The following is a 24,374-nucleotide window of genomic DNA, read 5'->3' on the forward strand; positions in this document are numbered from 1 at the left end:
TCTATCATATACATATACATATATACATATACATATATATATCTATATGATTACCACAACCATGTAGTTAACATTCATCACCTCACACAGTTACCGTTCTTTTTCTTGGGATGAGAACTTTTAAGGTCTTCCTCAGCCTCCTTCTTATAAGGGTATAAGGAGAGTTTTTAGAGTGCACCCAATTAATCCAGGATAAGACCCTTAATCACATCTCAAGATCCATAATCATATTGACAGAGACACTTTTTCCCTGTAAGGCATAATTTACAGGTTCCAGGATTAGGATCTGACATCTTCGAGGGCTATTATTCAGCTGCCTCTGGGGGTTTCAATTGGCTTTTATTATTTTTTATTTACTTATTTAATGTTTTTTAATTTATCTTTAAGAGAGAAAGGGACCAGGGGAGGAGCAGACAGAGAGGGAGACAGAGGATCTGAAGCCGGCTCTGTGCTGACAGCAGAAAGCCCGATGCGGGGCTTGAACTCACAAACCATAAGATCATGACCTGAGCCGAAGTCAGCCGCTTAACCACTGAGCCACCCAGGTGCCCTTCAACTGGCTTTTAGTGAAATGTCAAGTAAGCTACCTAAAGCAGTCCAGTAGAAGGGCTGGAAGCTCTGCCTTCATCTGACTTCCGTCTTTTCCTCATGCCACTCAGGGTGGGGGTGGGGTGAAGGCTAGGCCTTCAGAGAATGTTCTGAATGGATACTACCTGTGTCCTTAATTCTCTTTCTCCAATTTTTCAGTGTCTGCCTCCTGCCTTCATTTAATCCCCTTCCAGTCTGATGTCTCCCAATCCGTTTAGAAAGTTCCAAACCTTCCAACAGGTTGGGACCTGCCCTCTGTCTCCCCAAGTATTTACCACTTTGGGCTTCAGCCTGATGTTACTAAGGATGTCCTTCTGTTGGCTCTGGAGTGTGTGTATGTGCGTGTGCGTTTTGGGGGTTGAGGGGTGAGCCTGGGTTCCTACGAGTTAGAAGAGGGCTGTGTGCCTTACTTAATTCCAGAGAGTTCCTTGACCAGGAAAGGGTGTGGCCAGGTTCCTTCTGAATCACTCAAGGGCAAGTATACCTTGCCCCAAGGAGTGTTCCATTTCTTCCAGAGACAATCTAGCCTAATACCACACGATGAAAACACTTGCTTCCTAATAATTGTACTTTTGAATCTTCTCCTGGAAAATCTATAAGCCTAGCATTATCGAATCAAAGAATTCTTCCTAGTTCCATTTTCACCAGAAAGTCTCCGCATAAACTGGGAATAGCTCTCTGAGTCATTTGGGATGAATGGTGCTATTCTTGAACACACTATTTCCGATCTCCAAATTTATCACTTGAGAGAAGTGAGTGTGTGGGTGTGTGTGTACATGTGTTCCCCAGCTACGTGATTGTTAGTGGATTAAAGAATTGGAGGTAGCAGAAAGTATATCTGATGTTAGAAAGGGGGGAGGGGCTAAAATGATGCCAGAGAATGATCTGAAGAGGAAAGGACAAATCAAGAGAACACAAAGAGCAGGCACAAAATTCTTCTAGAATGTAGAAGCACAGAATGTTCTTTTATGCTAGTGTTGGGAGCAAGGCTTGTGGTACCTAATGCTTTTTAAAATATGGAGGGTCCTCTTAGAAAGGAAAATACAGAAAGGGTACAGAATTTGGTACAGAGCTTTGGATGACATCCAAACATCCTGAAGCTTATGTGTCATTAGCCTCAGGGCAAATCCTCTGTCTCTAATTTGAATCCAGGCCAACATCCACCTTCTAGTTACATGATTAATATCAATTGCTCCTATTTCCCAGTGATGTGATTTGAGCTAAAAGCATCTGAATCATGGATATATTAACATATTTCTTCTTAATATATATTAACATAATGTATATGTACATGTATAAAACATGTTAGGAATCTATGAAATAATCTGAAATCTAGTGGAGGCCCTTAATACATAAAGCAGATTTTTACAAAATTATAAAATGACATTTCTGTAACACTTTATAGGTCAGAACACCCTTTCAAAGACTTTACCTCATTGAATCCTGCTGAGAAACTTATAAAGAACATTTTCTATTTTCTCTGCATTTTACATGCAGGAAGCCGGCCTTAGAGAGAATTGGGAGATTTGTTGGCCCACAGGGCTTTGGTGAATGGAGGTGGTGGCCAGACCGGGGCTCCCCACTGGCCAGCGCTGATGGGGTCACATGCAACTGGTAAACACTTCTGGCTACCGGGGCTGGGGCAGGGCCCAGGGCCAGCAGGGGGTGGGCAGGGGAGAACAAGAAAAGAGATCCCATCTGAACTGCTTGCCTTATACTACTCTTTCCTACCTGTCTCTCCCCATCCCCCTTGGATTTCTCAGCTCCAAGCTCGACAGGCAGAATAGCAAGTAATGCTGTTACATCAAATTATATCCTATGATACCATAGTCAGGGTCAGCAGGAAACAAGGAGCTGGTGGTGTGCTGGGGAGTGCTTTCAGATCCGGGGCTGGTCTGTTTCTGCAGGTGAATATCAGTCCCTCAAGCTTGTTATCCTCCTCGGGGCCAAATTCTCCAGTTTTCATCGTGAATTCACAAGGGGAGAAAAGTTCAGAATGGAAGGCCCCCCTCAACCCCCCAAACATTTACAGGGCACACTTTTTTCAAAATGAAAATAGTTATACTGAATCCCAAGGGAGTAACAGGCTCCCACTGAAGTAACGAGACACCATTGTTAATGTCTGGGTGTTTCCCTTTGCCCCACAGCTGGAGAGCTTTCTGGCTTAGCTTCCTGCTATCTCTCTCCCTTTCCCATCCTCCAAGAAGAGCCCCTGACTCTCCTGGGGTCAGATTTCACAGCAAAGAACTGAAAAAGAGGAAGGAGCCTGGAGAGGGTTAGGAGTATCCGTGCTGTATGAAGACAGTGGTGAGAAGAAAAGTAAGATTAAAAAAACAACTTACAGTTGAGAAATACACACAAAGGACTTGCATTTCCTTAAACTATTTTTAATTGTGTGGAATGGGTCTTTTTTTAAGTTCAGTGCTGCCCTGGACTGAATCCGTTGGGCTACAGTTTTACAAGCATCACACCTACAACCTGGAATCTTGATGAAATCATAGAACCGCAATGGGAAAAACCATGAGAAGCAAGGCACTGCTTACAGGCAACTTAAATGTCAGGATTTCGCCATATTCAAAAAGCAGCAACATTACTCTGATACTAATGAAATGGCCAGATTTTGAAATATGTTTGCCACATCTGCAGCTGGTATCTGGTTACTCATCATGAGCCTTGTTAAAAGGTCACCTTGGGGACTTTGCAAATACTATTCCACTCTTCACTTCCCCCAGCTGGGTACCCCACCCCCTTGCCCATCCAGTCCGGGGCAGTCCAGAAACCCCTCCCCCAATATACACCTTCTCTGTGCTTCCTCAGGCTCATTGAAGAATTGCTGGAAAATAGAGGGAAAAGGATGGGCCACTAGTAGGAAAACCGAAACCCTGTATTTCCTTGTCACTAAGTGCTACCCTTACAAAATGGTGAAAAACAGTGAGATGTTCTTTTTCTCTAACTAGGAGAAGAAACAATGGATTTAAAATCTACTGGGCAGCATTTCAAGGATGTAAGTTTCTGCAGGAGCAAGTCCCCTTGCTGTTTTCTGGTGCAGTACAAAGCATTTTTTTTTTTAAATTTTTTTAAATCTCTACAGGCACCTGGGTGGCTCAGTCGAGTGTCTGACTTTGGCTCAGGTCATGATCTCACAGTTTGTATGAGCCCTGCATCTGGCTCTGTGCTGACAGCTCAGAGCCTAGAGCCTGCTTTGGATTCTGTGTCTCCCTCTCTCTCTGCCTTTCCCCTGCTCATGCTCTCTCTCTCAAAAAGACATTTTAAAAATTTTTAAAAAGAATAAATAAGCATTAAAAAACATTTTAAAAATCTCTGACATGATTATCTAACAGACAGCATTTTTGACAATTGTTATTGATTTATTATGGTACCGACCCCAGTAGGCCATCCACTGGAGAGTTATAATTGGCAGAGAGGAAGAACAAGCCACAGTTATTGCTGTGGTTTAGAAAACGTGCCTAAGAAAACAACTCTGTTCCTTATGCTCCATTTAAAAAAGTATACAGGGGCTCCTGGGTGGCTCAGTTGGTTAAGTGGCTGACTGTGGCTCAGGTCATGATCTCACAGTTCATAGGTTCGAGCCCCACATATGGCTCTGTGCTGACCGCTCAGAGCCTGGAGCCTGCTTGGGATTCTGTGTCTCCCTCTCTCTCTGCCCCTCCCTACCTTGCACTCTGTCTTTCTCTGTCTCTCAAAAAATGAATCAATGTTAAAGATTTTTTTTAAAGTATACTGTGCAGAAAAATGGCTTATATACTTAACTATACCTTGTTTTGACAGCATTTAAGAAGTTAGGAAAGCTCAAAAATACTAAGCAGAATATGAAAAATGAAAAGACCCATGCCTTGGACTGCTGACTTGTGAAGACAAAAGGTTCTAGATCCTTAGACAATAAATTGCCTAAAAATGTTTTTGTGGGTGGTGGAAGAATGAGTTTTACACAGACACATTTAACTAGTGTTTCTTGTTTGTTTGTCTTAAAATTTAAAGCATTAAAAACACACGGTTAAAAAAACAGAAACATCATACAGGAGTATAAAGTGAAAAGGAGAAGTTTTTGCTGTCCTTACATTTCTGATCTCCCTTCCCCTGCCAGACCCATCTCTCCTTCCCATTGATGGGATTTTGGGGTGATGGTAGGGTACAGAGCTGATGGCCAAGAAAGAATTCTTGAAGACGTCTTTGATGCAAAAAGGTAGGTTCATTGAAGCACGGGGACAGGACCCGTGGGCAGGAAGAGCTGCACTGGGATTGTGAAGAGTGACTGATTATAGTTAGGGACAGCATAAGTCTCGAAGGAATTTTGGAAGCAAGGTTTTCAGGACCTTGAGGGGCTGGCTGTTGTGAGGAAAACATCATTTATTACTGTTTAGTAAAACCTCAGTGATGAGACCCTTCAGATCTATATCAGGGGGCCATAAGTCCGGAGTATAATTGCTAACATATACTTGGGGTTAAAGATAAAGGAGGTTTGCAAAGGAATTTTTATGCATTTAAGGAGACTTACAGGATCCTAGGGGGTTGGGATAATATTAAGCCAGGATTTCATTTGCCCTCAGCAAAGTGTCATCATCATGGCAGCTGAGCTCCTAGAGGGAGGTCACTCCACTTGTTTCGAGGACTTGTCATTGGGCTGCTGGCAATAAGGGGATTTAATTTTTCATTTGCCTTTGTTTCCCACATCACCACGGCAAGCACTTAAACCTCCTTACATCTTGATGAGGGTGATATTTGGGCTCCAGGAAATAGAGTCTATAGGTTTCTGGAGATTAGGCTTTTTCTTGCAGTTTACTAAGTTATCCATAAATGGAAGGAGACTCCTGTCCTGCATGACTGTGATCTCTATCAGTCAACCATCTGCTTTCTTTCCTTTCCCCTGTTCTGAGGCAGCCAGGAGTGTGGAGGAAGATCATGCATATCCCACCTTTGTTGGGGTGGGGGGGATGCTGTTAGCCTGTCCTTTGTCCTCAGCTTGCCTCACGCTCCCTCATCATCATTCCTCTGAAGTAACCGTACTTTTTTTTGTTTTGTTTCAGAAATGTTCTGGGCCTATAAAACACCTCTCTCCCGTTCTCCCTTTTTAAAAGCCCAAATGGGATACTTTAAAATACTATTCTGCAATTTGGACTTAGTGTGTAACAGTATATCTTGGGCATTTTTTTCAAAACAGCTTTTTTTAGAACTATCTAATTTAACTATTTTTTTAATTGGAAAGTAAATGCATAACAGAAAGGAAGTGAGAGACAGCTGGCTTTAGACAAATATGAAATCATCACTATAAAGGCTAATTACCTTCCCTCTGGAAGGAGATTAGATGTAGAAAGAATCGATTCCTTTTTCTCTCTCAAACACACACAAATTATTACAGCTGGTTAAACAATAATTTAGGTGGACACTTTTATCAGGCCATACAACTAAATAATGAGTACTTAAAAAAAAAAAAAGTTTATTTGTTTTAAGAGAGGCACAGAGAGAGAGTGAGAGACAGAATCCCAAGCAGGCTGTGCACTGTCAGCACAGAGCCTGATGCAAGGTTCAAACTCATGAACCATGAGGTCATGACCTGAGCTGAAATCAGGAGTCAGATGCTCAACTGACTGAGCCACCCAGGCACCCCAACAATGAGTACTTTTTAGCCCTCCAAAGTATAGAAATGAAGGAGATGGTCTTCTCCAGTGAACAGAGTGGTATCTTTCTTTTTTTTTTTTTTAAATGTTTTTATTTACTTTTGAGACAGAGAGAGACAGAGCATGAATGGGGGAAGGGCAGAGAGAGAGGGAGACACAGAATCGGAAGCAGGCTCCAGGCTCTGAGCCATCATCAGCCCAGAGCCCAACGCGGGGCTCGAACTCACCGACGGCGAGATCGTGACCTGAGCTGAAGTCGGACGCTTAACTGACTGAGCCACCCAGGCTCCCCCAGAGTGGTATCTTTCTATCGGACCAATGTCAGTCTCCTGAGAGGCTTTTCCCTTTTTTCTTCCATGGTGCTTTTCAAGCAGTTTTATATATGTCCAAGTGCTCTGAGATGGTTGTTACAATTTCCAATTGTCCCTGATGAAGTTAGGGGAGGAGGTAGCACAAGTTTACTGGCAGACAAATCCATGAGAAATTGGCTGAGGACTGGTCAAACGCAAACATTTGGCTTCCAAGTGTCTTGTGCCTTTAACTACTTGCACTGCTGACCTATGAATTAGCAGCCTCCCGGCAGGCAGAACATGTATTTTTAAAATTCCCTCCTTTGGGAGATTTCTCATACACAAACCAGACTGAAGAAAGTTCTCATAGACACACAACATACAAGACTGTGGGCAAGTAGACAGGAAATGATGTTAAAAGTCACATTTCACCAGAGGACACTAGACTCCAATCAGAACCCAAAAATCTCAGAGACAAATAATAAACTTGACACTGAAGGCCAAATCAATAATCAAAGTTGAGTCATTTACCATCATTATTTGCGTAGGTTTAACTATGTGGACACATTTCTTCATGTTCATTGATTTCAGGGCTGGAAGAACCCTTAGTGATCATCTCTTTTAATATATAAAGAAACAGACTAAAAAAGATTAAGTAACTTGACTGAGGTCACTCGGAGCTGTCTAGTACAACTAACTCCCTAGGGGATATACTTAAATGGGCATAAGGATACCATACACAGAAGATAGGTAACATGCATGATGGTTATTCCTGTTTAAAAAGCAAAACAGCATCACATAGACTTTCCAGTACAACCTGGATAACACTATTCAAGGGCAAGAGGGCCTGGAATTAGGAAGTTGGAAGAGAGTGATGAAGGCTAGCCAGTAGCCACAGACCAAGACGGGGAGGCCAGCAAGGGAATGGAGAAGCAGGCCTGAGGTTCAGGAAGTCCGTAGCGAGAGCAAGGCAAGGCAGCTGTGGCAGGAGACTGGTGATGTGATACCTGCCGAGGACAGAGCATTTACTCGCTTCACTCATTCTGCTCAGCCAGGCATCCATTTAGAGAGAGAGGGAGAAAGTCAGAGTCCAAGAGCAACTTTTCTTCAGGTTTTCTGTCTCCTAAAGATTCTGCTTGTTAACTCTGAATTTATAGGTAACCACCCCCTTCCATGGTATTAGTTAATGATTGACTGCTGTTTTCTGCTAAGCTGCTATTGGGCAGATTTTTCCAATAAATTTCACTTTAAAAGTGTTGTTTAACCCTGGCTGCACATTAGAATCTTCTGGGTAGCTGAGGAAAAAAATGCTGATGTCAGAGCCAACCCCAATTAGATTCTGATTTCATTAGTCTGAGGTCCTAGCGTTGGTGTGTTTGAAAAACTCCCCAGGTGATTCTAATAAGTAGCTAGGGTTGGAACCACTGATTTAAAACATCAGGAGAAGATTCAATCAACTAGCCAATTGTTTTCAATTACAATAGCATTGTTTTCTTCACATCTGGCAATGTGATTCATTAAAAATAATGATATAATTTGTAGAACAAACTGTCATCATAGGGCTTTCTCATCACCTACTAATTTTTTGCTAAATAAAATCAACATACGGCTGAATTCAACAGTAAATCTGAAAGTGATGATTTCATGGAACCTTATCTCCATCATCTTGTGTCTAAGTCACATCACAAAGATTTGCTCTAGTAATCACTCCTCTTGATCTTTATGTTGAAGACATCTGGGCAGTCCAGGATGCTTGGGGCTTATCAGAGATTCCAGACATTTTGCCATCAGGGATCTTTCTGTGCTATGGAAATTCAGCAGGGAAATCAGTGTGGGCTGGAATAATTAGTAATGTGGAATTCCTTGCTGCTTTGGGGCCCTCTCACTTTTATCTAAGCAGAAGGTTAAAAGTATTGCTTTCCTTTTATCTCCTACCTCATTTTTTCTTCTTTCCTTCTAAAGCATTACAGAATACAAGAGATAGGACTAGCAAAAGTCACAGATTTATAAAACGCAATGTAATTAAAAGTCATTGAGTTCAGAGGCACCTGGGTGGCTCAGTTAGTTAAGCAATTGACTCTTGATTTCGACTCAGGTGATGATCTCAGGTTTCATGGGTTTGAGTCCCATGTAGGACTGTACGCTGACCCTGCAGAGCCTGCTTGGGATTCACTCTCTTTCTGCCCCTCCCCTGCTCTTGCTTTCTCTCAAAATAAATGGCTAAACTTTAAAAAAGAAAAGTCATTTAGTCCAACCACCATCTGAGACCAAGAGACCTTGCCAAGATTACACACTAGATCATGCCTGGAGCTGGAGCTGACCTGGGTACCTGACTCCCAAGCCGCATTGGGTTCAAGATACCACCTGACCTTTCAAAATAGCTCAAAGATATTCTGGAGGGCTTCCACCTTCCACCAGACATCTTATCCTTGTCAAGCTAGATCCCTTTCACTCCACTAATCGACATATTTTTTGATGCCTTCTCAGACCCATCCTGCTTAATTCGGGACATGATCTCTTCTGAACTTTGCTGCCTTCTTCCTCGCTATTTAGAGCCCTATGCTAATACTTGTGTATTTTCTATTTTTACATGCTCCTTGATGTGCATTTATTGGATACCTGCTGTTGTCAAACGTCACAAGGTACTGAGAGTAAATACAAAACAGAGAACGGCCCTGCTCAGCGGAGGGTCTGGCTGGGGCTAGACCCCAGTAACCATCGTCTTGGGTCGCTTTTCCCGGCTCTGCTGGTCCGGGTCTCTGCGGCTGCTCAGGCCCAGGGGGGGAGGGGGTGGATGTACGGATGTGAAAGGAGCTAGCACGGGAGGGAAGACCCCACGAGTGAGCTTCTGCTCCACGGGCCACAGGGCAGGTCAGCCATCCCCTAACTCGGTCAAGCCCGGGTTCTGCCCGCTTTCGCCCCAGATGGGAAGGCGGGCCCGCCAGGGGAGGGGCCTGGGAAGAGCGGGCGGAGGGGTGAAGGAGGGGAGAGGAGGGAGAAGGAAGAGCCTGAGGGGAGGAGCCAGGAGAAGAAACCCCGGTGAAGCTAGAGGAGAGGGCGGTGGAAGGGACAGGAAGAGGAGCCGAGAGGGAAAAGGCGCGCGGAGGAGACAGGGAGGAGGAGGAGCCTGGGAAAAGCCGGGGGAGGAGCCAGAAAAGAGGGTGGAGCCTGGAGCCGGGGGGAGGTGCCAGAGGCGGGGCCGGGAAAGAGGCGGAGCCGAGGGAGAGGCCTCCAAGGCCACCGCCGCGGCAGCCGCCGGTGCGCGTTCTTCTCCCGCGGGCCTGGCCGCCGGGGCGTTCCCTCAGCCGCCGTTCCTCGAGGCGTGGGTTCTGGCGGCCCCAGTCGACTAGTACGCCCCGCGCGCCCCCCGCGGGTCGCCGCCGCCGGGGCCGGGGGCCGCGGAGACCTGGGCGCGCCCGGCCGCCGCCGCTGCCTCCCTCGGCGCCTGGGGCCGGCATGGAGCTCTTCCAAGCCAAGGACCACTACATCCTGCAGCAGGGCGAGCGCGCGCTGTGGTGCAGCCGCCGCGACGGCGGCCTCCAGCTCCGACCCGGTGAGACTGGTGGCGCGGGGTGGCCTCGGGCCCGGTGCGGCGGGGCGGGGTGGAGGGCGAGGAGGGGGCGCGGCCGGGCCCCTAGCCGCGGGCAGCCCGGCGGGCGCCGACTGCGGCTCAGGCGCGCGGGGCGGGGCGGGGCGGGCGCGAGGGGAGGCGCAGGAGCTGTCATTATTTCCTGCCGGGAGGGAGCGCTTGCCTCGCCCCTTCCCCTCCGCGGGGGACAAAGGGCCGGCGACCCTCGTCCCTCCGAGCGCGCCTCCGCGTCGAGATCCGCTCTGCTGCCGGTGCGGAGCGGATCCGAGCTGAGTCGCGGGGTCGGAAAGTTGGGGCGAGGTGCGCCTGGCCTTAGAGGCCTCTTCCACTGTGGAGCGGTTCTGGCACGTCCTCTGAGACAAGTTCTGGGTTCGAATCCCGTCCGGATCTCAGACCAGAACCGACGCACCAGCTCAGTGGAACGTCCTGCCGGAGCTTCACTCCCTGTTGACATCTGTGTGTTTCTGGTCCTTTCTTGTTAAAGGTGTGACTTCCTTCTGCCTACCTCGTAAGCACCCGATTTAAAGCACCCTTTGTTTGATTTTAGTGTTACGGTTGAACTGCATCGTAATGTTAAACTTCTAATACTTTTGTATGACTCAGTATTGTGTGATACAGGATGTGTCGTGGGGCCACATTTGGGTGTCATATAAGCTGTTAGGAGATGCCTAAGTCTGCAGCGATGAGTTTGTGTTAGGAAAGTTAGTTGAGAGTGGTAAGTTAAATAGAGCAGTCCCTGCCCTCAAAGAGCTGACAGTCCAGGACGCGGTTTCCTTTATTGGGGGGCGGCGGAGGGGGGGGGATCTCAGTGCACCTCTCCTTTGAGGTTCCCAGTTATTTTTTCCTGAGAACCTCCGAGAGCTTTCATTTTAGGAGAAGTGAGAGGACAGGGCTCTTTAAAGAAATAGCCAGAACATTTAAAATTTATTTGTAATTCTGTGTGTATTGTAGACAAGAATTACATGGTATGAATTGAGAAGTATAGAAGGTCCAAATGAGCTTTTTCACATGACAGCTGTTAGTGTTTATAACAACATGGTTTCCTCGGACCTTTTCCCTTAATAGGTTATTCCCATTCCCCACAACAACCTTACAAAGCAGGTGGTGGTATTCTCTCTTTCAGGTGAGAAGAAGACAACGTGTGAAACTTGAGTGACTTGCCTGGGCTCACAGAGAGAGCCTGCCAGAACGCTTTCTGGCAGGTTCCACTGCTTTCTTATGGGGGCCTGCTAGTTGATTTGTGAGAGCAGTGAAGGAGAACTTATTATTTTTTCCTAGGCTCTGGCTGTATTTTCCTGCAATTACATTTTATTTCCTCTACTCGGAGTAAAGACAAACTACCACACTCAGATAAGGTTCCTGATGATCTTGGGACAGAAGTTGCTGTAGACAGGATAAATTTGACCAGTCTCCAGTCATTCTCTTCTCTGTTTTTTCTGATTTGACCATTTGCCTAACACCTCCCACCCCTCTGCCCCTCCAGTTGGAGTAAGGCTTCAAATGCCCCTTGAAGAAAGGTAGATTGCAAAATTCTCCAGGCTGTCTAACAGCCGACCCTTTAGATTCTTAGGGCTTGGCTATTACAGCTGGATGAACTTGAGATCATCTCCAATTCATCCGGCAGAACACTTTTCTGTGGCGCATTTCCTGGACTATAAAATGAGGGTTGGGCTTTGGAGTCCTTGTACATAAAATATGTTTAAAACAGCACTAATTTGTTCGGTGTTTGTTCAGTATACATCTTGGAGGACAAGAATTAATGTGTTTCATAAAAAACAGCTCTCTAGGTGGTCACCTGTGAATTTGGGCAGTGGATTGAGACCTATATAAATAGGGTGGACTTGGTTGTTTCCATTTCTAGGGCTAGTCTCTCCTTTCTGTTGGCCTCTAAGATTGACAAAGGGGAACCAAGCTGGTGGGATTGCATGCAAGGAAGTAAGGTCATGGAAGCCTTGAGAATAGGAGGGGTTTTAAGTGAATTATTTGTCTTTTCTTTGGTTTGTGTTTGTTTCTTTTTTTTTTAACATTTTATTTATTTTTGAGAAACAGAGTGAGACAAAGCGTGAGCGGGGGAGGGGCAGAGAGAGAAGGAGACAGAATCTGAAGCAGGCTCCAGGCTCTGAGCAAGCAGTCAGCACAGAGCCTGATGCGGGGCTTGAACCCACAAACTGTGAGATCATGACCTGAGCCGAAGTCGGATGCTCAACCGACTGAGCCACCCAGGCGCCCCTGTGTTTGTTTCTTATACACAAGAGGCTCTCCAATCCTAATGGTTGCTTGGGCATAAATTACTCAAAGTGAAGTAAGTCAACTCTTCTTGTATTCTTTCAGTGGAAGGCTACCGAAACACCTACTTCTGAGCTCAAGAAGCTCAGTGAGTCACAGGCGTAAGCCTTTAATGAATATTCACAGGGTAATGTGGGCCTAGATTTTGTATTAAGCCATGTGGTTTGAATTACTGTTTATATATCCAAAGTCCATATCAGAAGGCAAATTAAAAGTTTTTTTTCCTGAATAAAATGACTGTAGTTTGTGCAATTAAATTCATATCACTTCTGAGGATATAGCAGACCACAGACAGAAGTAGACTAAAAATCTAGAGGAAGGAAGAGGCCATTATGTTTTTGAAGTAACAGCTTGTTTTGATCTTCAGGTGTGTTCAAGTGTAGCCAGTGAATAAAGAATCCCGTGCACTTAACTTTTCCAAATAATTTTTCCTACCCAGTACTCAAGGTCCTTTCTAAAGAATGGCTATTAATAATGGTATTTTAATTGGATAAGTGTTTTTCAGATCTTTTTCTATAGAATCATTTAATATTGTCTTCATTTTATTGGCTCTTTTCCCTCTGCTTTTATGGACAGCTTTGCTATTGTTTGTAATGACAGCATTTAAAATCTTTCATTGCTTCCTATTGGCTATTTAACTGAATGGGTTACTGACCAACTCCTTTTTTCCTCTTCCAAAGGGCAGTATTATAAAACCAAAAAAAGCCTGTGGGCATTGTGGTTTTTGTTTTTGGCTATTGAACCACCTGAAACGGGACTTGTCTTTTTCCTAGAGACATCAAAAGAATCTGTATTGATATTTAAACGACCATTTCCTTGGCCTGGAATGTTTGTCAGCCCCTTTTCCTGCCTAATTTATTCTGTTAAGTCCCTGCTCAGATACCGCCTCCCCGCTGTGCTCACCCAGGCCCGCATCCCTGGGGCAGAATTACTGGTCACCTTTATTGTGTTTCTAGGTGCTTTATACACTTAGTACACACTTTGATTATAGCCCATACTGCATCACATGGTAGTACCTTGCTTACTTCTTTCCTATTGGACAGAGTATTCCCCAAGGCAAGGATTTTACTCATCTTGGTATGTGGGCTTTAGAGTAGTTAGGATGAAGAAGGCATTTTTGGTTGAGTTGAGCTAAAGTCCGGGTTTTCTCTCAGTGATATCATTGCCATAAAAATAGGATGTTGTGTTATGCTTAATATTCATTTTAAGCCCTGTTTTGAATATCTTCTAATTGGGGCAGAAAATCTCTGTCCAGCAGGGTGAGGAAATAACCACGAGAAAAGGTGTATTTCCACTTGTGTTATTTTTCTACCTGATTTAGTATCACCTTTTTTTTTTTTTTAAATCCCTGTGGTAGTATTCCCTATTTTCTTAACATTGCTTAAATTTTTCAGTTTTTTCTTCTAGCTAAACACTTGAGTGCTGTTATTTTTTTATTTTTCTGGTGTTTCCACTTTTTTAAGGGTAGTGAGGAGTCTGTATTCATACATAGCAACTGCTTTTTGGTGGATGCTTCTGTCTTGCAAGGTAATGACTACCAGAGATTGTCTTATGTTCTGCCAGGGAAAATGATAAAGCTCTGTGTGAATATTCACTAATCTTCCTAGAGTGGTGTTTTACTATCTGAGAATAAGGATTATAATTTAAAGACTTGAAAAAAGGAATATAAAACAGTCTACTATTGGGGAAGGGTGATAAGGTCTTATCTCTTTAGTCTTAAACATTGCTGCTACTAGCCTTGTGGCTTTGTCTGATATGACGGGTGTTATGTAATTTCCTGCTGAGTATTGGTTCATTCTATTCTGAGACTGAGTGACCATGAAAAGATGAGAGCGAGCGTCTGTCATATACATAACATTCATAAGCCTGTAAACTATATTTATAGTTATGATACTCTAATGAATACCAGAGAACATTGTTTTTTGGAGGGGATAGTGGCTCTCAGAATTCACAGAAACGTTTAAAAGTGTTCCTGTTCTTTGTCGAGTTATTTTTTGATGAAAGTTATTTTTAGTATGCCATATGAAGTTAACTTTTTTTGAATGAGAAATTGTAGCCCTGGAATTGAAATAGCATAGAACTTTTATCTCTTTTCAGGAATCGTATTTTATGAAACTATATTCAGTTTATTTAGAGTTTTTTAGTGTCATTTGCTGTTTACTTGGGAAAAAAAAGATTTTTGAACTTTATCTTTTTTAAACACCACGTTTACTAAAAATTCACAAATTACCACGACAAAATGTAATTGGGCATTTTGATTTAAAATTGGATTATTAAATCTGTTGTAAAAATATTTTAACCATTTTGTTGAATAACTAGGTTTTTTCCTGGTGTCTTTAGTCTTCAGTTTCCTTTAAGCAGTTTATCAGTTTTATACCCCAAACCCCTTTTCTCCCGTATTTTATATTTCTAACAAGCTACCAGTTAGATTGTACATTTATTTTTATGAACATTTATGCGTGCAAGATAGAAAAGACCGCTGTTTCTACTCCCCCACTTCTTTAGCTTAAAAACCTAGTTTTTCTAAGGTGACTGATGACCTTTGCAATCAAGTTTTGTAGATTGTGGGAAGTTTTTGTGCATATTTTGTTGTCTACATTGTCAACCGAGATTAATCATAGTAATAGTAACAGCTTTTATTTGAGCATTTTTCTGAATCAGATAGTGTTCTGAGCCCTTAACACGTACTGTTTTATTTCATCCCCACAATAAACATCAGGAGGAGGGTTTATTATTATCCTCATTTCATAGGTGAGGAAACTGAAGCACAGAGAATGAATTTGTCCAAGTTCAAAGAGTAAGAGAGTTAGGCTTCTAACCCAGTATATGACTCTAAAGCCAAATTTTCCCCAGTATTGACAAAAATGTTTTATAAACCTTTCTACCTTCTTGACTACAGTTGTAGGATTTATATTTTAATGGTAATATCTGAAATGTATCTTTCGCTATCATAATCATTATAGGGTAGCATATGTAGAGAGTAAAAGAGCCTCACATGTCAGAGCATGCACACTGAGAAAGGATCTATGTAGAATGAAAGGCTGATAACTGGGACTACTGGTCAGTCTTTGATCCTACCCCTGCCCTGACTCCTTGTAGCAGAATTAGTTCATGTAGTACAGGGAACATTGTTATATAATTGACTAATTGTTTTTCCAGTTAGGGTCAGTTTATCAGGTTTCTCTTCGGTTCTTAGAACATCTGCAGTTTGGGCAGGGAATAGATACAGGGTAGATCTTTGAGCAGAAACATCGATATGTACTGGATGGGAACTATTTCAGCCAGTGATGAGCAACCTGAAGCCTTTCCCAGTCTCCTGTCAGGAGTCCTAGATCCAATTTCACAGGCATCCTTTCAGAGCACGCAGAGCAGAGAGGGAGTGGAGGAGAAAACGTCTTCGGGGCAGCCACCTTCAAAGAGGGGAAGAACCTCTGTAGAGTCCCTGGTTCCCAGATGCTTGGGCTGTGACCAGGCCTTAGCCAGCAGAGGCCAGGACTTGCCAAAGGCTGGTTTCAGGAGAGGCAGTCCCAAGGCCTTTTTGGCTAGAGCATTCAGGTGCCAGAAACCAGGGAGCCCAGACAGCTTGGTTTTTGAGAAATTTGGTTGCATTGGTGTGCTCCCCGATGCCCAGCAGCTTGACTCCCCTTTGTCCTAACTTCCCAGGCTAATAACTCAGCCCAAAGAAGAAGGACATGTTGGAGGCACCTGGGTGGCTCAGTCGGTCAAACATCTGACTTCTGCTCAGGTCATGATCTCGCAGTTTGTGAGTTCAAGCCCCACATCAGGCTCGCTGCTGTCAGCCTGTCAGCACAGAGCTCACTTCAGATCCTCTGTCCCCACCTCTCTTCTGCCCCTCCCCTACTTGCGCTTTCCCAAAATATAAATATTTAAAAAAAAAAAAAAAGGAGGTGTAGATTTATAGTTATTTCTCTAGCGCCTGGCCCATAGCAGGTCTTCTGTAAAAACTATATTGAATGAATTGAAAGGAGTCTGGTCCTGGTCAACCCTGGGTACCCCGAGCAGCAAAGGGTCTGTTGGGAAGATTAAATGGAGAAGATAGGAACAGAAGACTAGAACACTGCCTGTCTTGACAACAGCAAAAACAACAAAAAACGTGCTAATTTCTCATTGTCATTTTATTCACGAAGGGAGGAATTGGACTTTTAAGTCTGGAATTCAATAAATCTCTTCTCTCTTTGAATGAAAATAAATGGGATGCGAAGACATTTTAATTTTTCTTGAACTGGCCATTATGCAAAAACCACAAATCGCTTGTTGCTAATTTTGGTCCTTGTGATTTATGACAATCGGGTTGTCCTTGCTTCAGCAGCACAGACATGACAAAATTAGGTGATGTATTTGCAGATAGATACTAGACTATTAGCAAATCAAACTAGTTTTGTGCTGTTGAGTGGATTCTCAGAGCCATAGGCTAACTTTGGTGTGGTTTCATGGGGATTTAAATGTGTTGGGTCTTTGTAAGCAGTATCTCTCTATGAGTAAACTGTAAACTGTTCTATTTCTGTTCAAAAATTTTTTTTAATGTTTATTTTTGAAAGAGAGCGAGCGTGAGCAGGGGAGGGACACAGAGAGAGGGAGACACAAAATCTGAAGTAGGCTCCAGGCTCCGAGCCGTCACCACAGAGCCCCACGCGGGGCTTGAACCCAGGAACCGCAAGATCATGACCTGAGCTGAAGTTGGATGCTTGACCGGCTGTGCCATCCAAGATGCCGTGTTCAAATGTTTTAAAATATAACCTTTAAAAATCTAGTTTTGCAAACACAAGTCCTGAGAAGTGACAGCAATGTCCTAGAACCTCTAACAATTACCTGTTAGCAAGTCTAAGTTATAATCATTATGTATTAACCGACCATAATTGAACTGAGAAGAACATTTGGAGTATGTTTAACAAAATAGAGAAATAATACATTTTTAAAATCATCAGTAGCTGTTGATAATATGTTAAGTAATAATGCATTGATAGTATTTTTCAACTGATGATAAACCCTGAACGTTTAGCATTATAGTACTATCACAACACATACTGGTAAGATCTTAATTAAATCTCGTGCTCTGTTAGGATGACTCATTTTCCGGTTGCTGTGAGACCCTTAAAGAAACTGCTCTCATTCACAAAAAAGCATCCACTCCTGGCTGCTTTCTTTGGTAAGCCTGGTTGAATGAAATACAGGTTGATTTTAGGTCAGTGTTTCTTGTTGTTATTTCTTTTAAGGTAATTCATTTTATTTCAGGTCGATTCAACTTTAACCAGGCATTTCTTTAACTTTATAGTGGGGTATTTACAAATACATTTTCTTTATGAATCTTACTTAAAAAAATTTTTTTTTGTAATGTTTTTATTTATTTTTGAGACAGAGAGAGAGACAGAGCATGAGCAGGGGAGGCAAGAGAGAGAGGGAGACACAGAATCCAAAGCAGGCTCCAGGCTCTGAGCTGTCAGCACAGAGCCCGACGCGGGGCTCGAACTCAACGGACTGTGAGATCATGACCTGAGCTGAAGTCCGATGCTTAACCGACTGAGCCACCCAGGTGCCCCTGTGAATCTTATTCTTTGAAACAGCTTTTCAATTACACCAAACTTCAAATTTCACAGTTTCTGCCATGGTCAGTGTCTACAATTTGAAACAGTCACAGGATCTGAAATATTAGGAAATTTTAAACATTGCCATAATGTTTTTAATTTTAGTAGTCTGCATGTATGATATTAATGATGCTTCTGAGTATCATTATACTTCGTTTTTATGCCAAATATAAACGTTCTTCTCCCTATTTCAGACCCTCAGGAGACAGAACAAATTGTTGAGTAGAGTAATAGTTTGCTACTGTCCCTTCTGGGTACTTCCTGACCTCCAGGATTCGATTCTTTCTAGTAGCTGTTACATTTATCCCCCTTTACCTCTTTACAGTGCACATCTCCCTTGATTTACAATGGGGTTACGTCCTGATCACCCCTCATAAGCTGAAAATACCATAAGTCAAAAGCGCATTTAATATACCTAGCCTACCAAACATAGCCTAGCCTACCTTGAACATGCTCAGAACACTTTAGTTAGCCTACAGTTGGGCACAAATCCTCTGACGCAAAGCCTATTTTATCAGGTGTTGAATATCTCCTGTAATTTGTTGAATACTATACTGAAAGTGAAGACAGAATGGCTGTATGGGTACAGGATGGTTGTTTCGGGTGTGGGTTGTTTACCTGTGGGGTCACGTGGCTGACTGGGAGCTACAGGTACCCGTGACTGCCCAGCAGGGTGTGGTATTGAGTAACACTAGCCTGGGGGGGGGGGGGGCGGATCGAAATTTAAAATACAGTTTCTACTGCATGTATATTGCTTTTGCACCATTGTAAAGTCAAAGTCGTAAATTGGACCGTCGTGAGTGGGGGACCATCTGTATTCCCTTCTCGCAGAGAAGCAGCCTCACTTTTCCCCCTCTAATTTAGCATTCTGTTTGTCTCCTTCCAAATTATATTAAGTCTGAAATTCTGTGAAGTTATTTATTCTCTCAACATTTATTGAAGACCTGTCTACTGGACACTGTGCCAAAGAAAAAGATGGATAAAATGCTATACCTTAGCCGAGGGTATGGTCCAATGAGGGAGAGACACACAGGATTCTAGAGTGACAGGCTCTGTGACAGAGATGTACGGCCCAGCTCTGTGGGAGGCTTGAGTTGGGTATTGAAGTTCGAGGTTTTAGTGTTGTCTTTTTTTTTCCCCACAAGATGGTGAAAATCTGTTTTTCTTCCTAGTAAAAGGAATGGGAAGAACGGTGCCCTTTTATTTGGTTCTGTGAAGTTTCTACCAGCTGTAAATAGTCTGATTGTACGTCTCCTATAAAAGTGGGAAGCCCTGGAAGAAACTGGCTGTATACCTTAGTAGACTGCTATGAACTTTATTTCCTGGCCAGACTTCACGCTTTGTATGCACACTGCGTTCTAATTGGATATCTAAAAAAAAAGTTGATAATGGCCAGACTGAAGTAGTCCGGGCTCCCCCCCTACCTCCCACCCACAGACACTCTGCTGTGGTCTTTGTTTTTTGATCTAGAAGCAGTTCATTTGAGGCCAGCTAAGGTGGCAAATCCTAGATCTGATTGTGGGTTTGAAGGTGGAGCTTTTTGTCGGTGAGGGCCTGTTGGGGGTAGAATGACACAGACCATCCTAGATGGAAGGGGTCAGCTTTGAACAAACTTTCCAGGAAAAGCCAGGAAATTATTTAAACACCAGCTGGGAGAAAGGTTGTGTCTATTTAATAATTGAAGTGCTAATTTTATGCATCTTGGTTAAGAGCTCTAAAATGAGGGAAGAATGGGTGCCTGGGTGGCTCAGTTGTTGGGCTCAGGTCATGATCTGGCAGTTCACGAGTTCGAGCCCTGTGTCGGGCTCTGTGCTGACAGCTCAGAGCCTGGATGGAGCCTGCTTCGGATTCTGTCTCCCTTTCTCTCTGCCCCTCCCCTGCTCATTGTCTGTCTGTCTCTCTCTCTCTCTCTCTCAGAAATAAACATTAAAAAATTTTTTTTAAAGAAATAAGATGAGGAAAGAAAATACCAATTATTAGCTCTGATTTAGCTTTCAGGATCCCATTTCTGAAAGATCTATCAAAGAACTGTTTTGGGGAGCACAGAAGGTGGGGGGTCTATCCCACCCAACACAATGCTGTTCCTTGGGTAACGCATTATGAGTCTACTGTTCAAGGATTTATCTAATCCTTATTTGACCTGATCATATCGTCAGCTTCTTAAGGTAATGAGTTTGGAAAATTGCAATTTAAGCTGTACTTGCCTTCATTTATTCTCAAACCAGGTATCTTAGACATGTATCAGACCAGGTCTTTTAGACATGTATCTCCTATGCTGGTATTCTGAATGCACTGTGGAGTCCACACCTTTCGTAATTCTATACATTTCCAGCAGGTCCTCCCATGACCTGATTACATTGTCTGACCTTTCACACACAAAAAAGTTGTTTTTTTTCCCCTGTCCTCTGTTCTTTTTCGAGGTGCATTGGCCTTCTCTTGAGATGGGACAACTGGGACTTTACATGTCAGAGAATCATAACAGTTTTTCGATTGGTTATTGGTAGAGTTTAAAAAACAATTTCTGATGGGGCGCCTGGGTGGCGCAGTCGGTTGAGCGTCCGACTTCAGCCAGGTCATGATCTTGGGGTCCGTGAGTTTGAGCCCCACGTAGGGCTCTGGGCTGATGGCTCAGAGCCTGGAGCCTGTTTCCGATTCTGTGTCTCCCTCTCTCTCTGCCCCTCCCCTGTTCATGCTCTGTCTCTCTCTGTCCCAAAAATAAATAAACGTTGAAAAAAAAAAAAAATAAAAAACAATTTCTGATACCCTTCATGATCATGGTCAAAACTTTGTGGCTCTGTTGCTGCACCATAATTAGATCCCCGTTTTAATAGAAAAGTCTGAAAATTCTTAAGATCCCTTTCCTAAGTAGTGTCTCTCATCTTTTAAGTATATGGGTAATTTTTTGAAACATTTCTTTGTTTTTTTTTAAGTCTGTTTATTTTGAGAGAGAGTGAGAGCACAGCGGGCTCGCACATGCACACGAGCAGGAAGGGGCAGAGAGAGAGAGAGAGAGAGAGAGAGAGAATCCTAAGCCGTGCTTTATTTCATGGAAGTGTTTAAAGTCCTGCATGGCACAGGCATCCTCTATGAATCAAAGTGATTGATAGAATAAAATTACTAATGCAGGTTCCACCCAGTAACCTATAATCCCTTAGACGAGTAATTCTCAATCGGCCAGTACATTAGAATCACCTAGGGGAGATTAACAAAATACCTATGCCAGGGCCCCACCCTGACCGACTGAGTCAGACCCTCTGAAGGGGTGGGGCCCAGGCATCCACATTTTCTCAATGAGAAGCCAGGGTCAGTAACCATTGAGTTAGAGTTCACATGGGGAAATCACCAGCTGCTAGAACTTCTAAATTGGGTTAGCTCTTTAGCTTGCTTAAAGCTGGAAAATAATTACCATTAATTCAAAGAAACGTGTATCCAACTTTGCATTTCTAAGATGGCACCTGAGTCAAATTATTCCCTAACCTGTTTCCTTGCATCATTCTGAGAACTGAGGCATGGATGAGCTACTGATGGGAACTTTCAGTTCCTCATTGTAGAACCCTTTTCCTCATCTGACTTTGGTATTGGTGATTGTCTTTCAGAGCAGTAATATCCTTTGTCTTTAGCAGGAAATGAAACTTGGGTCTGATTATTTATGCATACCCTCATACCTTATTTATTCTTTTTCTTAAAGACACAAGTGAAACTGCCTATAAACGTTAGTAGATGTGTGACACCCAGGCTTCTCTAGCCAGGGCTGAGGGAGCGCCAGGCTCTCTGGGCTCTTGGAATGAATGACTCATGCTCTCTGCAGGCATACAGTAGTTAATCACTTGTTTTCTGTATACCAGGAAGAGGAGGGCATGTGAAAATAGAAGCCATGTGCTGCCAAAGGGGCCCGAAATAAGAGTGGAAATGTTGACCTAATGGGTCAAACAATTGAGCTATGCCAAAATACCCAAATACCTTTGGGTGTATGTTACTTTAATTATTCCACTACATTAAATTTGGTGTTATTTCAGAAGTGCTATACTTTTGCAATTTGTAAGCAACTCTACTAGCTAACTTTGAAATTCCTAAATTTTAGAACCTATTTGCAAATTTCAAATGTTTCTCTTTCAAATTTGTATGACACATTGGACCATCCCTTTCGAAGGAGCGATTAGAAAGCAGTCTGTTGGAGCACATCAGTTACATGGCTTTTCTTTGTGGAAGGATGGTAGAGGCCCATTGGTCATATTCTCTGCCATACCATTGCCTTCTGCCTCCAGAGTAGCCGTTCATATTGGTGATAGGATGTCCACTACCGAGTGTAGTTGCTACATATGCTTAGATTAATGTCATCTACATGTGTCCTCTGTACAAGCAGACTTTTGCTAATGCCAACTTTTATTTCCTTAGTGAAGAGTGACAGGTTAAACACACACACATTTTGAAGTGAACTGTGTGCAAGGTACCCTACCAGGCGGCAGAGTCCCAGCAGTTTTAAAGACCTACTGAGCTCCCCTCTTGTGCCAGGTACATTGCCTCTTTAGGCCTTCCTCTGTTGTTTTGTCTCATCTGTACGTTGGCAAGGGAAGCCATTTTAAGTTAGCTTAAAGTTTCCTCGAATTTTCAGGCGAGTCTCCATTGTGAGAAATCACACCTGCATTATTATATTTATTGAAAAATAAATGCTTTTAGTATTAAGAGTGCCTATTGCAAAATGCTGGTCTTTTGGGGACTTCCTTTATTTATTTATTTATTTATTTATTTATTTTTTTAACGTTTATTTATTTTTGAGACAGAGACAGAGCATGAACAGGGGAGGGTCAGAGAGAGGGAGACAGAATCCGAAACAGGCTCCAGGCTCTGACCTGTCAGCACAGAGCCCGACGCGGGGCTCGAACTTACGGACCGCGAGATCGTGACCTGAGCCGAAGTTGGCCGCCCAACCGACTGAGCCACCCAGGCACCCCTGGGGACTTCCTTTAAAAACAGTATAAACAGGGGTGCCTGAGCAGCTTAGTCGGTTAAGCATTCAACTCTTGATTTTGGCTCAGGTCGTGAAATTGAGCTCCTGAGCTGAGCATGGAGCCTGCTTGGGATTCTCTCTCTCTCCTCTCTCTGCCCCTCCCCGCCTCCTCTCAAAACTAACTAACTAAATATGGTAAAAAACAAATGTTAGTCTTTTTAAATGTCACTGAAGATAATACTGAAATAACATTGAAGATAAAGTTGGTAGGAGAAATCCATTTCCACTTCAATCTTTCATGCTTGCTTTTACTTATTTATTCATTTGGTTCAATAACTATTAAATGAGTGCCTGCTACCAGTGGCAAATAGGCATAGAATTAATAAACTGGTAAGTTGAAACTTAACAATTGGCCCTTTAATTGGTTAGTTGAAATGATACATTTTCACCTGAGTGGCTCAGTCGGTTAAGCGTCTGACTTCTGCTCAGGTCATGATCTCACAGTTTGTAGGTTTGAGTCCTACGTTGAGCACTGTGCTGACAGCTTGGAGCCTGGAGCCTACTTTGGAGTCTGTGCCTCTCTCACTGTCTGCCCCTCTCCCACTCGTGCTCTTTCTCAAAAATGAATAAAATTTGAAAAATAACCTATACATTTATTATAATAAGTTATTTAATTATATAATATATATACAATATATACAATTATTATATAGATTATATATTATATAATATATATACTATATAGATTATATATATTATATAATATATATACAATATATACAATTATTATATAGATTATTATAATTATTATTAGAAGTTATTTCTACCTTTTTATGTTTCCCATTACGTACATGTGGTTTTGTTTTGTTTTTTCTTTTTCCTCCCACTTTTTCCTATCTTCCATTGGATAGCTTGAATTTTTGTCAGGTGTCTTTCTGTTGCTGATGAAAAGTTATACAATACATTCTATTTATATTTTTCTGTGGTTTTTTATGACTTAGGACCCAGTACTTATTTTCACATACATAAGGAAAGTGTACCAATATTCATGTCTTTTTCCCAAGCATGTTTTCACCCCTTTTTTAGGTTTTTACCTCTTGTAGATTCTCCCTCTGTCCTGTGTAGAGGATTTAGGGAAGGGAGGAAGTTGGCCCTGGTGCTCAATTTGCCATTTGGACCCAAACTGGGTTGCTGGGACTGAGGCTGGACACCCAGTTGTGAGCTGCGTGTTTCATGTTCTGAGGAAACGGGATTCTGGGGGCATGTCTAGGCATTGCTATATTCTCATAAAACGTTCATTACTCTGAGAAGGCTTTTGGGAATTCTGGTCCTATCATAAGATTTAATAAGTAAAAACTTTGAAGGTTTTTTTTTTTTTTTTTTGCCTTTTTGCCTTTCCTCTTTAAAAAAAAAAAAAAAACAACAAACCATATG

General features: G+C 42.9%; 1 protein-coding gene across 4 annotated transcripts in view; it reads left to right on the forward strand.

The window, feature by feature from the left end:
• Positions 1–9,688: 9,688 nt before the first annotated feature.
• Positions 9,689–24,374, forward strand: part of INPP5F (inositol polyphosphate-5-phosphatase F) — an 88,319-nt gene continuing 73,633 nt past the window's right edge. Inside the window, exon 1 of one of the 4 annotated variants that reach the window (XM_027063246.2) lies at positions 9,689–10,067. In XM_027063246.2, the coding sequence (XP_026919047.1) occupies positions 9,971–10,067 (97 nt within the window). In that variant the 5' untranslated portion in view covers positions 9,689–9,970. Of the gene's footprint in view, positions 10,068–10,246; positions 10,612–24,374 lie in introns of those variants that run through there. The other 3 variants (XM_027063245.2, XM_053207789.1, XM_053207790.1) reach the window with 3 other exon arrangements.

The sequence above is a fragment of the Acinonyx jubatus genome, chromosome D2, assembly GCF_027475565.1.
Source record: "Acinonyx jubatus isolate Ajub_Pintada_27869175 chromosome D2, VMU_Ajub_asm_v1.0, whole genome shotgun sequence".
In the NCBI taxonomy this organism is placed as follows: Eukaryota; Metazoa; Chordata; class Mammalia; order Carnivora; family Felidae; genus Acinonyx; species Acinonyx jubatus.